Source organism: Ciconia boyciana, chromosome 10 (assembly GCF_034638445.1).
Source record: "Ciconia boyciana chromosome 10, ASM3463844v1, whole genome shotgun sequence".
In the NCBI taxonomy this organism is placed as follows: domain Eukaryota; kingdom Metazoa; phylum Chordata; class Aves; order Ciconiiformes; family Ciconiidae; genus Ciconia; species Ciconia boyciana.
In genome coordinates this window covers 40925643-40939937 of record NC_132943.1, presented here as the reverse complement: position 1 = coordinate 40939937, position 14295 = coordinate 40925643, and the positions used below count along the sequence as shown (strand labels likewise).

General features: G+C 41.3%; 1 protein-coding gene across 1 annotated transcript in view; it reads left to right on the top strand.

Annotated features, from left to right (window-relative positions):
- Window positions 1-14295, top strand: part of ABCA12 (ATP binding cassette subfamily A member 12) — a 117562-nt gene that overhangs the window by 71066 nt on the left and 32201 nt on the right. The window contains exons 19-29 of the mRNA XM_072874057.1: window positions 431-570; window positions 1148-1267; window positions 2442-2532; window positions 3887-4066; window positions 5497-5812; window positions 8431-8545; window positions 9874-10203; window positions 11112-11181; window positions 11282-11416; window positions 12122-12277; window positions 13051-13228. Coding sequence (XP_072730158.1) covers window positions 431-570; window positions 1148-1267; window positions 2442-2532; window positions 3887-4066; window positions 5497-5812; window positions 8431-8545; window positions 9874-10203; window positions 11112-11181; window positions 11282-11416; window positions 12122-12277; window positions 13051-13228 — 1831 coding nt within the window. The remainder of the gene's footprint in view (window positions 1-430; window positions 571-1147; window positions 1268-2441; window positions 2533-3886; window positions 4067-5496; window positions 5813-8430; window positions 8546-9873; window positions 10204-11111; window positions 11182-11281; window positions 11417-12121; window positions 12278-13050; window positions 13229-14295) is intronic.

Below are 14295 nucleotides of genomic sequence, written 5' to 3'. Positions count from 1 at the left end.
TGATGGTTTATTTCCATAGATGTTAAAAGGAAAACAGCCTATGTAGCAGAGCAGTGCTTGATGCTGCACTGTTTCCCATTTGTTGATGACCTGGTCGTAGGGCTTGACAGGTCACTGCTTTTTCTTGATAGGTAGTTTTTCCAACTATACTGACATTATTAGCTCCTCTGAATTCACAAAACTCCATTTAACCTTCAAGCAGAGAATCTTGACTCAAACAAGGAGACTCTTGTCTTGAGTTCAGCAACAGGAGATCGTGGGGGTGAATTGCTTTTGTCAAGACACGTTATATCAGTCAGTGAAGAGGGCCCTGAACTCACTCACTGGACACAGCAACAAACTGGGCAAATGGGAAAAAATACGCTGGTAGCTTTCTCATGTCTGGTCTATTTGTGCTCTGTGCAATTTGTTTGCTTTTCTCCCCTTACAGCACCATTTTGCTTATCATTTTACCTGGACCTGGTCAAGACCCCGACTGGAGCTTTAATTTGGTCATTTTTAAAACCAATGGTGCTTGGGAAGATCCTTTATACACCAGATACCATAGAAACTCGAGCAATCATGGGAAAGGTATGGCTCTGTTTACAGTACATCAGGTTATGCCCACTCAAAAGTATTGTAATTTATCTAGCACAGGCTTGTTTCTTTGAGAAGCAGAAGTCTATTTTCTGACTGTTTGGAGTATTAGTCAAATTATCTTTTCCTAGTTGCATTGCTGGTCATATGAGTCATCTTTTGGCTTTGAATGAATCTTACCTCCAAAAAATTGCTGTTAGTCTAATATTTACAATACGACTTTTTAAGGCCTTCAGTTTATCAAGTTTCACTCCCATACTTTCAGCTAGTGACAGAGAGATGTCTCGCAGGACAAATGCTATAACCAGTACTTGTTTGCAAGCAGAGCAGTGGTAGAAGGGAAGCTGATATCCAAGACATGCTCCAAATGTCACATATGAGGCCACATTTTTAAGTACTTGCATCCAAATTCAGTGTGTTAAGGGACATTTTGCCAAACAGTGATAGGGTGCTAAGAAAAATCCTAAGGAAATAAAATTTGGTCTTAGCTGTTTTATTGATTTATTTATTGTTTAAAAGCTGTAAGGTAATGAATAAATGAATCTTTATATGTTGTGGGCTTTTTTTATAGTCTAATGCAACCCTGAAGCAGATGGCTGATCTAGCCCTGAAGTCCCAGGAGTGGCTGAACAAGTCTCCTGTCATCATGAATTCACTGACTAAGTTAAACCAGACAGTTCCGATGATCAAGGTATGAGATCCTACCTCCCCTGTGTCTCTCGTGGGAAGGAATTGGGAGGATGGATTTCTTCACTGAAATAAGTGGGGGTTCCAAGGACTTCAGGGACATCTTAGGTCAGCTGGGGAGACCCTTCTCAGGCTGTTGTCCTGGACTTCACAGTTTCTGTGCCTGCCTGCTGGTTCCCATAACAGAAATACTCCTGACACACCTTTCCATGCAAATCCTCTTTCTGAAATGATCTGTTTGTAATATGCTCCCTGACGCTGGCCATGCTGAGGCCTGCTGGAGGGCTAAGATGAGCAGGGAACACTCCTCAGTTTGTAAATTAACTTTCTGCTTGATGGAGTGATCCAGCCAGCCAAGATCAGGCAAGAAATGACTTTTTCAGAAAATGAAACAGTATTTATAATAAGCATGTAGCTCTGGATACACACATAAGAGCTAGAAGATGTCTTTAGACCTCAGTAAATGTAAATAAAATTTCTTTTTTCCCTCCTAAGGAGCCTAGCCTTGCTTGGATACAGAAAGCAGTAGGCTATAATGTTTCACATACTTGCTTCCCATTCTCTGCAGTAAAATTGTCTCCTTTTCTTACGAAACTATGAAAATGAGATCTCTGGAACCCTAAAGCATTAGAATTTCAGTGGCTGGAATTCATTGTAACTTCCATGGCACTGAGAGGAAAATCCAGACTGGAATATGCAAAAATGAAATGAAATAGTCTCTGCTGACTGCCCTCATTGGTGGAATAACAAACTACTCAGCCAAACAAAAATCTATCAGCTGGTCTCCAAGCTAAATTTTGGTTGCCTACCCATTGTGCTTTGGCTGTGTTCACAGGACTTAAAACAGACACAAATGAAATTTACTGCACTTCTAGAATAACAAAGATTATCCATTATTTTTCCATGGGACTCTAGTGCCTGGTGGAGACTGAAAAGGCATCCTCTCTTGAATCCAAGAACCACTAGCTTGGACTCACAGGGCTCTGTATGACATTTTCATTGCTAACATTTCCCCATCCTGATACAGAGAGTGAAATATGGAAGGTCAGGAAAGGAGTAGGAGGGGGTTGTACAAATGCTCAGTGAAGGCAGCTGGTCTGTTGTATTTTAGAAATACACTGAATAAGCTTAAGGGGCTTCTGGTCAAACTGATGCTTTTTCTTTTTGTTTGTTGATAGAACACCCTGCAGAATCCCTTTGTGCAGGTTTTTATCAAGCTGATGGTGGATTTGGATGCAGCTGAACTGTTGAGTCAAATAAACGAACTGGGTAAGTTATTCCACCACATGTGTTGCCCTCCTATTTGTACTTCAGGTCTGGGAGCTCCAGAGTCATCAAACTGTAGCCATGCTCTGGTACTGCTCTTCTCTGGTCAGTATCGGATGCTTTAGTGCAAGACAATCTCAGCTGTGATTCAGAAATCTTGTGGTCTATGGGAAAAGACTTTTAGAAAGCAAAGTGCTTGTTATGAAGAGATGTTTCTCGTGAGTGTTGAAGGGATAGTAGGATGGCAATCTCTGCAGCTGAGTGTGGCCACTGGAGGACACTGTTTAGCCATAATTATCACTTCAAATGAGCTACCTGGGTGTCTGCTGGGAAATGTGGAGAGCTCACTTGTATCACTTCAGGGTTCAACTTACAAGTTTTCCGGAGCAGAAAAGCAAGGGATCAGATAAAGATACCCAGGCTGATGAAGCCAGAGGCATCATTACAGGAGATGTTCTGCTGGGATTTGTTGTTCTCTGGTGGTCTTGCATGGTCCTTCGAGGTGAGAGTTGATCTGCACTGTGGGAATCATCAACTAACAGCGGTGGTGGATACATCCACTGTTAGTGCACAGCACAGTGATCACAGTCCCTTCCTAGCTGGTCTTATTGTCCCTACCCGCTTTTTCAATGAGTGGCCATACATGTCAACATAAATCTGGGTTACGCCAGCAAAACCCAGCCATAAACCAAGAGTGGTTGTAGTCTGTTGCAGTCAGAAGGATATTTACATACTGTTCGTGATGACCCCTGTGTTATTTCATGAGTAGCATCTCCTGTCTTAACTCCCCATAAAATCATCGTGCTTGCAGCAGCTGTTCCGTATTAGTTACACTGCATTATGCAGTCACCTTTTAAAACAGCCAGGAAACAGCAGTGTCTTTATTAAACTGCATTATCAGGTTTAGTACACACATCAGTATAACAGACATAATGTTTCCTTGATGTGCTTGTATAAAGCACATTCTCCCCTGAGACAGAGCAGCTCAACAGACGAGTTGATTACATCAAAAACCATAAGATGTGGAATGAATGGCGAGCATCATATGTGAGACTAAAACCTCAGCAGGTTAGTAGCAACTTCTGATTTGGGATGGCTGTCACATCCCATTGCTGGCATCCTCCCAAAGGCAAACTCACGAGCATATTACAAATGATTAACACAAAAATTGGGTCAACAGCATGCCTTCACTGCACGGCTAAGTGCAGAAATGTATTTTACACTTAATGTTTAGTATGATGAGTTTTTTCTTCCTTTCTGGTGTCATTGTTAGTGTAAAGAGTGGAATGATGTGATGGATTTTTTTGCTATAGGTAGTGATGCTACTGGTTTTGTTTGTGGCCTTTTTTTTTTTCAGATGATATTCGGCTGGAGTTACAGAACAACGCTGACATTGTCGACCAACTGAATACGTTAGCTACCCTTGCTGTAAATGTGTCCTCCTGTGTCTCATTTAATCGCATTCAGGCAGTCAGAAACTTAGAGGAAATGGAAATGGTGGCTAAAGAGCTCTTTCTGAAGAACGAGCTTTTCGCAAGTATGTAACAGAGTCTCGAGTCCCCCTGTAAATTAAAGTTAGCCTGGTACAGGGTGGGAGTCCAGCATAAGAAGTTTGGCTTTCCACCAGCAATTGTTGTGGTCACAGCTCCCACCACACAGCAATCAATTTTCAGCCAGTGTGTGTGGGATCTGCACACTGAGACCTCCTTATAGCAGTGTTTTACACTCTCCTTTCCATCCCTCCTCTTCTCTTACACCTCCACTGTCTGTATAGAAAGCCTTCGGTCCACTGGTGTTTTCTCTTGGTTAATTCTCAGTTTGAACAAAATTTCACTGCCCTTAGGAGATCTTCACGACAGCTGCCTTCTTTCCCCCCATTGGAAAAGATGCTTTAATTGAGAAAGATATGAGACAGTTCAGTTTATCAGGTCATCAAGCTCTTGAGACGTTCCAGACAAACACTGCAATATTATATTGGGTCTTCTCAGTCACACTTTTCACATTTGTGGCTTCAGATTGCAGTTTCAGATCAGACCGTAGAGAGGGGCAGGAGGGAGTAGAGAATAGGAACTTATATTAATTTGAATGATACAAATGGGTCTTAATTTTTAAAGAATGCCCAATATCTCCTCAATTAGGATATACTTATAAGTCCTGTGACCTGTTTGGTTTTATACCTCATAATTGAGGGGTAGATAGAAACCTTTTCTTTTCTTGGAACTTCAGACCCTGATAATATTTGTCTATTCCCATAGAATCAGTTTTCTTCCATGTTTGTCCTCCATTCCGTCGTCTGTTTTATATATGGAATAATCAGGAAAAATATTCTGGAGAGAAAAACTTCTGTGGTGTTGCCTTTACTCAAACAAACACTTTAAAGGAAAAAAAGTCCTGTCTGTCAAACTGTATCTACAGCATACCATTTCCTAACAGGAACTTGCAAAGCTTTTATATTCTTAGACGTCTCAGCTTTGCAGGAATTTGTGTGGGCACAAAAATATGTGTATAGGTCATGAACAATTTTCAACACCATGTTCCTGAGGTTTTTGTGTTACAAAACTCACTATGTGAGCCCTATTGATAGGGTACCTGTGGGCACATTCATGAGAGGTGCGTGTGCTGAGTGACATAACTAACAGATGTGTGACAGTCCATGTTAACAGCAAGATTTTTCCAAATACAGCTGGTTATTTTGAGAGCCTTTGGTTTTTGAATGCTCAGTGGGAAAAGATTTAAAGGGTGTATTTCACACCCAGAATCATTGGTAACATTTGAAAGTATGAGTAGCTGCAGTGATACCCTTGATAAACAGCCTACCCATGTGAGCATTATTTGTGCAGCAAAGAAATGAACTGATGGATTGTGATGTAGAAAAGGCTTATAAAAATGAGGAGTTCCTACATATCTGTGTGTACTGCTTCCGTGCTGTCGACTCTGAAGGAAAGCCTTTTCCCTTTCTTTTCCAAGGTATCATTTTCAAGCTGCCTTCAAGCAATAGCAGCCCTGGACGCTCAGTTCACGGGGACTTGGCCCTCCCTCCTGTGCTCAACTACACCATCCGAATGAGCAGCAGGATCACGCAAACCACCAACAGAATAAGGGAGCGCATCTGGACAGTGGGCCCGCACAATTCCACCTCACAGAGCCAGATTTACAGCCGGGCATTTATTTATGTCCAGGACAGCATTGAAAGAGCCATTATTGAGTTACAGACTGGCAAGAATCCAGAGGAAATAGCTGTTCAAGTCCAGGCCATGCCTTACCCCTGCTACAATAAGGATATGTAAGTTTGTGTAGCTTTTGTCTTCATGCTTTGTGTAAGCTCATCTTGTCTGACTGGTGGAGTTCACCAGCTGCGCTGGTCTCCTTAATAACATGTTCACATGGCATAGAAATAATTTCATTTTGCCTTTTTTGTTGTTTTTTTTTTCTTTTTTCCCCAAGGGTCTGAACAAAAGAGGGAATTTTGGACTCTAGTATAAATTGTCTATGTTTAGTTTGCCTAATCTTTTGTTTTCAGTGCTCTGTGTGTACCTGAATTGTCATGGTAACTATAGGTTTTACAGCAGGTAAAATTCGCTGTCCCTGTTTTACTACACGTGGTGGAACTGAGACTGGGGTTGGCAGGACTTGGGTTAAATATGAGTGTTGTCTCGTTCTGCAGGTGTTTACATGCAGACAATGCAGCAGAACTTAAAAAATATATTTACTGGGCAAAAAAAGGGTCCCTAGATTTATGAGCTTTGTTCCTAGAGATTGCTATCCAGCTGTGGTATTTGTTAATCATTCCAGTGATTCTAGCTAATGTTCAGTGTATAGTGAATAGTTCTCAATACAAGTGCCTCTCAGATGCTTTAAGAAGGATAAGAGGGAAGATGAAATTGTACCATTCATCCCTGCGATAATGAGGGAGGACAGAGAAGCTTTTGATGCACTGAGTTGCCAGGTTTAACAGCCTGTTATACAGAGCAGTGCAGCGTAAACTGTGTGTGGACCAGAATAAGTTTGGAATGGTGAAGCAGATCAAAAAGTTTTGGATCATCTTACTTTCTACTCATCTTGAGCCAGATCTGCAGCTAGTATAAACTGCATCTCTGCCAAATGCAATAGAGAAGCAAATCTCTCACAGCTGAGGACCTGCCCCTCTGGCAAGACAATTTTGGTCTGCATTGGAAAGCTGGCGACATGGTACTTCCTCAGAGTTATTACCCTGACCGCAGCTGGTGGCCAAACTGTGTGGAAAACACACAGGGAAGGGATTTCATGTCCATCAGCTAGCACTGAAGGATATTCAGCAAACAGTATTGGTAGGTTGGATGGTCAGTCCACCCTGACATGAGGGTCTCCCTTAAACCAAAAGTACAAACTAGATCTAGGAGCTCTTTCTATTGAAAAGCCTGCGTGTCTACTGCATGAGCCAGAAGATTATCTGGGAGCTATAGCTATAGGAGCTATAGCAGACTCATTAACCTCCGGTATCAGCCTGTCACTTAAGAGAGCTGGGGACCTATAATCTCTTCTCAAGGTAACAGCATGCAAAGTGCCTGCGGGTATGCAGGCAGTAAGCATTCAAAGCAAGTGTCAACTTCTTGCAGCAAATACGTGGATTATTGCTGTGAGATAGTTTTGTACAATGATTAACTGGCTGCTGGAGGCATTTACTACAGTTCTATCTGCTCCTTTTCTTGTTCTTGGGCTGCTGAGAAAACCACTTGTCTTCGGGTTTCCCTCCCTACCCCAGGTTCAGAGGGACATGAGTTTGCTCAATTATTAAAATACCTAAAGGCTTTGGATTTGCATCCAGTAGAATTCATCATAAAATGACTGTTTATTGATTGTTATCACATAGTTACCATCCTGTAGGGAAAAGGAGGGAATATATATATACCAGTACACAGAAGGTGTTGGGAAATGCCGAATTTTTAATAGCCTAGAGATCATGCACAAGGTCATAGCCAAAAAAACCCCAAACAACAAAGAACTAGTAGAGCTACTGAAATGCCTTTTCATTGTTCTTTATAAATATGGCTTGATTTACATGGAAGCAATTCCTAAAAGCACTGGTTTATGGGAAATTTTCAGCTTTACAGGTAAAAAAAATTCAAACCCAAATGTAATCATATTAATTTCTTACTGTTATTGTACATTAAACTTTTCCCAGGAATAACACTGATTTTTATTTTTTTTCTTTTAAGCCAGGTTTAGAAATGAGGGAGGAAAGCATAAGCCCTGTAGACACAATGAAGTGAATCTCCTGCTATAAAAACTTGCTTTCCATCACAAAAGGAGAAATTTACTCTCGGCCATTGTTGTCTTTTTTTCTGTGCACATTTGGCACAGGAAGAAGGTTTTAACTAAAGTGAGGAGCCAAGAATTGTGAAGCCCACGTTGTAGACCTAGATCCACAATACCTGTCCCGTGGGGTGATAGGACAGATGCTCTGAGGGGAAGCACCTATGTCCAAGCTCCGGCACCAGGAAATATGGCCTGGTAACAAAATTTGGCCATAATATCTGTTAGCAGAACTGGGAATTATGGCTGGCTGCTGTGATGTTTCAAAATGGGATGCATGCCATCAGAGAGCCAGGAGATGCCATTGCCCGTGGCAGTTCTTGCTCCTGCCAGTGGTGCTGCTCAGCAAAACTTCCAGAATGCATCTGGAAATCCCTCTGTAATTTCAAATAAGAAAAAAGATTTTGAACACTCAGGAGTTTCATGAATAGAAAATCTGATGCAATGGCAAAATAGCCCTTTTTATAATTATTAATTATACTCCACGTTTTGAAATATAAGCATGTCTTTTCCTGTGCCAAAGCATTATTCTGAAAAATATATTCTGTATAAAGCCTTAATCCCCAGAACATTTCATATTCAGCTAAAGCCTGCATTTGCCTTTTACAGGTTCTTAACCAGCGTGACCTACTCTCTTCCATTTGCTCTGATGGCTGCCTGGGTGCTGTTTATAGCTGATTTTGTTAAAACACTTGTTCAAGAGAAAGATCTGAGGCTTTATGAGGTACGGTGAAACTTTCTGGGGCGTGCAAAATTATAAACAGATTTTCCTTATTAGTGGGTATTATGTCTCATGCGCAATATTAAATGGAGCAAAACAAGCATTAAGGAAAATAATATTCTAAATATCTATTGTTTGACCTGCAGTGTTTGAATTCTGACATTGTAACCAAGCTCAAAACCATAGAAATGCAGGGCATTTGCCCTTCAAGTGGTGAGAATATTGCTTTGCAGTTCTGAACACTGGAAACATGGGGACCTCACAAAATTATAAGTTTTCTGAAGATTTAAAGCTCTCTAAAAATTGACTTTGAGTCATACCTATTGGGAACAAAGACATGAAAAGTGACTTATTTCCTATCCCTGGAGTTATTACACTTAATATTTCGGAAGGTGCTACATATTACATCAGCTCCTCTGAAATGAAGTTCTTCATTCAGGTTGCCTATTGGAAAAGAAATGACATTGAGACATAGTGAATTTATTAAATTAACTCAGGTTTTCAGTTTGAACACAGTCAACAGAGATGAGCAGTAAAGAACTTTTGTAAAACTAAGCTTCAGCAAGCACCAAAAGCTCAAGCAGATTTGGTTTTTATCCGGTACCATGGAAACAAATACTGATGCACCAAAAACATTTCCAAGAAGGGGCACTCTATGAACTGTGATGAGATTGAAAATGCGTGAACCCCAGTGGCTAGCTGACAGCCCCTTACTCTAGTTTAGGGAACCCAGTTTCACTAAGAACCAGGGTGTCAGTAATCTTTTTAGGTGTGTAATAATCTATAAGACACCAGCACCTGTAGTTTCTTTTGGATTTATCAATACAAATTTACAGTTTTATACAAGTCTTGTGGACTTGATCATCAGCTAATATAAATTAATATTGCTTCCTTATAACCATGGTAACTTGGCTATTATTTGTTCTCTTGGGGACGTGTGAGGTATGGTTTGGTTTCAAAGATATTTAAGAGCTTTTACACTCAAGCCACTGAATCAATTAGCATTATTTTAAAAAATAACCAAAATGCTTTAGAAAAGTTACAAATCTAAGGCCAGAAGTTGCTTTGGAGCTTGTGGGCTGTGACACTTCATACTTGCAGATCCTGTCTGTGCTGTTCTTTTGCAAGGCTTTGCAAGCCTAGGGCATTCCAGAAAAGAGTGCATCGTTTCTCCCTGGTTATCAACATGCAGTATGCCAAAGTATGACAGAGCATGTTTTGGTTGTATGCCCTGTCCAGAAACTGAAAAAAGAAACAGTTCAATATCAGCAGAAAGATCTCTTAATAAACAGTTGTCATTTCTGATTCTTTTTTTACCTTTCTCTCTGTAGTACATGAAAATGATGGGTGTTAATGCCAGCAGTCATTTCATCGCCTGGTTCATAGAGTGTGCCATCTTCCTTCTAATTACTGTCACCTTCCTCATTGTTGTTCTAAAAGTGGGTGACATCCTTCCCAAAACAAACACAGCTCTCCTGTTCCTGTATCTTATGGACTACAGCCTGTCCATCATAGCCATGAGCTACTTCATCAGTGTTTTCTTCAATAACACCAACATAGCAGCCTTGGTGGGCAGTCTCGTGTACATCCTCACCTTCTTCCCCTTCATCGTGTTGCTCGTCATCGAGAATCATTTGAGCTTCTCTGTGAAGAGCCTACTGGTAAGTTCTGCTTTTCAATAACAGGGGCCATGTGTGTGGAAGCAGACACTCACCTTCAACAAACTTCAGCTCTTATTATGGCTTGTGTCACAAATATACATGAGTTGGGTGCCTGTCTAAACTCCATCAGTGGGTGTTGACAGGTACAACAGCACGACAGGAGAGTTGACCATGGCCTGTTTGAGGGAGACCTGGAATTAGTTGTGTCCCATGACTGAAAGCAATATTTGTGCAATTTTAGTGAGTTCCCACCTGCTAGCTGAGTCAGAGTAGTTTGAGCTACATACTTTGCCCTTTTGAATTGCAAAGCAAAATGGGTTACTTCCAACCACCGTGAAAAACGAGGCTGTCTTAGTGAGGAGTTTAGCTAGCAGGGCTGTGAAGGAGGGCTGGCTCTGCTCATTGCTGATTCTGCTCATCCTTTAGTTTCATGTATCTCAAATTCCTAGCCATGGAAATAGATGTTAAGCCTTGTCTCTTACCAAGGGTAGAAATAAGTAGGTATTAGGTTCCAGTAGCCAGACTTGTTTTCTTTGAGTCACTAAATTCAGGAAAGGACATCTATTAATGCAAGTGGTAAAATTATTAACCACATAGCAGGTAATTTTCAAGCACTGCTGTATTTCAAAAGCCTAAAATAAAGCCCTGTATGAGGGAGGAAGTTGGGTCCTGGGTCTGGAAGCAAAAGGAAGGCAGGCTCTAAGGAGACATTACAGCCCATACCAGAAGCACTGCCCATCATAAGCCTGGTCCAGTGCTCTTTGTGACTGTTCAAAAAAAAAAACCACCAACGCTCATTTTTCTGGCTACTGGACCAAGACAATGAGGTACCCGATTGGTTGACTGACTTGATTTCTCTTTGAGACTAATTCATAAGTTCTTTGTTCTCCATTTTGTTTATTCCACAGAGTCTGTTGTCTCCAACTGCATTCAGTTATGCAAGTCAATACATTGCTCGATATGAGGCACAGGGCATAGGTATGTTTATTGTAGACAAAACTAGGCTTTGAGCTCCCATGGTTGTGACATTTCATTAACAATATGGATTCTGTTTGTATTTCTAAATTCCTTTCTGCAGGTCTGCAGTGGGACAACGTGTATAAGTCCCCAATGATTGGAGACAACACTTCCTTTGGCTGGATGTGCTGGCTCATTCTGATAGACTCTTTCATTTACTTCATCCTGGGGTGGTATATAAGGAACGTTTTCCCAGGTAAGGATACAAAGAATTGAGGCTGGTGCTGTACCATCTCTTTCGGAAAACAATGAATACAACACTGGCCGATTCCATGGTTCAGGCAGTAAGACAGTCTGCACACACAGGATACCCCTGTTTCTAGATCAAAGGGAGCATGACTTTGCGGATATCTGAGAGTATTAATGAAACTGAGACAGAGCAGAGCAAGGGAGAATTAGGGTTCCTCTGCTTATCACATGGGTAGGTGGGTCTCCTGAAGCAGCTGAAGCCAGGGACATGGGAGGATGTGTTTGCGGTCTGCTCGGTGAAAATGAGAACAGAGCATGTTAGCCTGCATTTGTCAGTTGAGTGATTTTGTGTTGCGTTACTTATATCATTTGATTTCAAAAAGTAATTCCTGCCCTGGGCAAGAGCCAGTACATTTGTCTTTTGCTTTTCTTCCTCACCTAATGAAGCAGTCCACTGGCATACAGAAATCTACCCAGTGGAAAATGTAAAGTACTCCTGCCTTCCAGCTATGAAGTTACTCAGAATAACAAATTAGCGAATGCTTCCTATTGTGTCAACTGGGCAAATTCTCTACCAAGCATCAGTAGTACATGAGCACATCAAGAGGGGAGAGATCTCTGTGGAGTTTATTTTTGCTATTTTGAGTGCACCCCAATAGTGATACTTCCTGCAGAAACAGATACCTGAATGAGATTCCTCTTCTCCTTGCAGGTAGATATGGCATGGCTGCTCCCTGGTATTTCCCATTGCTTCCGTCTTACTGGGTCGAATACAACAGTTACCTCCCCTTCTGGAATGAGAAACGAAGAGGCCTTCTCTTCACCAAGCTGATGTTGAGGAAAGAAGCCACCCTCAACAATAAGATATGTACGTGAATGCTAGATGGGGTAGCGATCCTAAGTTTTAGGTAAACAAAGCCAAATTTGTAAAGGGGCATCATACTCAGAAAGCACATTTCTGTATTGATCCTTATTTTGTAGCACAAGGAAAATTGGAAGCTGTTACTTACCTGAATGGAGATTTGGCTTTTAAATTATACCTGTTTTTCCTATTTGGTGTGGAAATCCAGTACTGATATTCACATACATATTTGTGTATGTTGTAGTTGGGCAGTTACCTTAGATGCATATATCTCACTCTACAACGCTCTATGTAGAAATACACTTTTGTTTGTGCAAGCAAATAGAGGTTTCCACTTGGCAAAAGGGATGTATGCTTCTTTGTTCATCTCTCTAAATATTTAGCCTGTAAAATACTGTGAGATCACACATAAAATCTTGCTGATTCTACCTAATTGAAAATAACTCAGTAGTTTTGCTGTATGTTCTCTAATTTTCTGTGCTTGCTTAGTATAAATTAAGTTAGGTGCTCTGAAACATCTAAATATGAGACCTTTTCAGAAGTGATTAATGCTTATTGTCAGGAGTTATTAGAAGCTGCAGAAGTGAAAAGGAGAAATCCCAGAGAGCTCAAAATGATACAGATCCTGTGAAACGTTCTCTACATTCCTAGCTGAAAGGCACCTACTTTTGCTGTATTTTGTTTTTAAAAGCCCTGCTTATCTCTCAAGTGAAAAAAGTAGCACAAACACCTGCTGCAGTGCGGTAACTGTCCTCTGCCCCTTCCCTTTGGTGTCAAAGGTGCCCCCCCTCCTCACCTGGAACCGGAGCCCACTGATCTCACCCTGGGAGTCTCCCTCCGTGGCATAACAAAGGTTTATGGATCCAAAGCTGCAGTGGACAACCTCAGCCTCAACTTCTATGAAGGCAATATCACGTCCCTGCTGGGACACAATGGAGCCGGGAAAACTACGACTATGTGCGTGTCCTCTAAAGCTGCTTTTTTTATACTGTGGGGCATGACTGAGTGAACAAGTGTGCAGTGTTGGGAGACTGAATAAGATGCTTTATTAGGCCAAATCTCTCTTGTAGTTTTATCTTGCTCATGGATGACCTCAGCAGTTCCTTCGTCTATTAGAATTAAAGGTTCTTTTCTGTTTAGGAACATGCTTTTTAATCTGGTAGGATACCTACAGATTCCATGACACTAGGGTGCCTGGGGTTGGGTTGTTCTGGAAGCTGCGGGTAGCTTGTGCACACACCAAAGGTGAAGTGGTATTAGCAAGAAAGCTTAATAAAGGTACATTTCAGCTGTACAAACTCATGTGTTGGCTGGGCTGGAATGGCAGTGGGTTAATACATCGGCCTTTCAGCCCTTCCAGCCTTGCCATTTATAAATTATTATTTGAGTTGTTAGATAACAGCACTAAAACAGACTTGTAGAACTTGATTTCTCCACTGATATATATGTGCATCACTCTGAAAGCAACATTAAGCTGATAAATAGAAGCCTCAGAAGAGCCAGAACCAGTAAGACAGATGTGTGCTTCATCTCAGCTTATTATCAATTCATCTCATATCCTCTTTGCAAAGTGTAGGCAAAGGTGATATACAGAAAAGTATAATGGCTTCTTGAAACTCAGTGCAGGCTTCAAATCCTGAGTAAGGTCACAAGTTACTTCTTTCCTTTTTAATGATGGTTAAAAGTCCCAGGAGAGAGACCATCTCTGGGAAGGTGAAGGGCAGTCTGAGACGCATCTTCTCCCTTTAGTCCCTGTAGGACAGCCCCAGAAATGACCCATATTGTGCAAGTAGTTATTCTGAGCAGACGGTGTTTGACTCAGGTCTGTTAGGTATTGCTAGGTAGGTAATTATTTGCTTGAACTAGGTGAAAGTGCTGCCCACTGTGAAGGGTCTTGTCTGGAAGCCCTCCCCCATTTCTTGCTAATAATGGCAGTGAAATCAAGTTTCCATGCTCTGATGTGGCTAGTAAGATGAAGATGTCCTTTTCACTCTCTATTGTGGTTAGCAATATGAGGCTGGCTG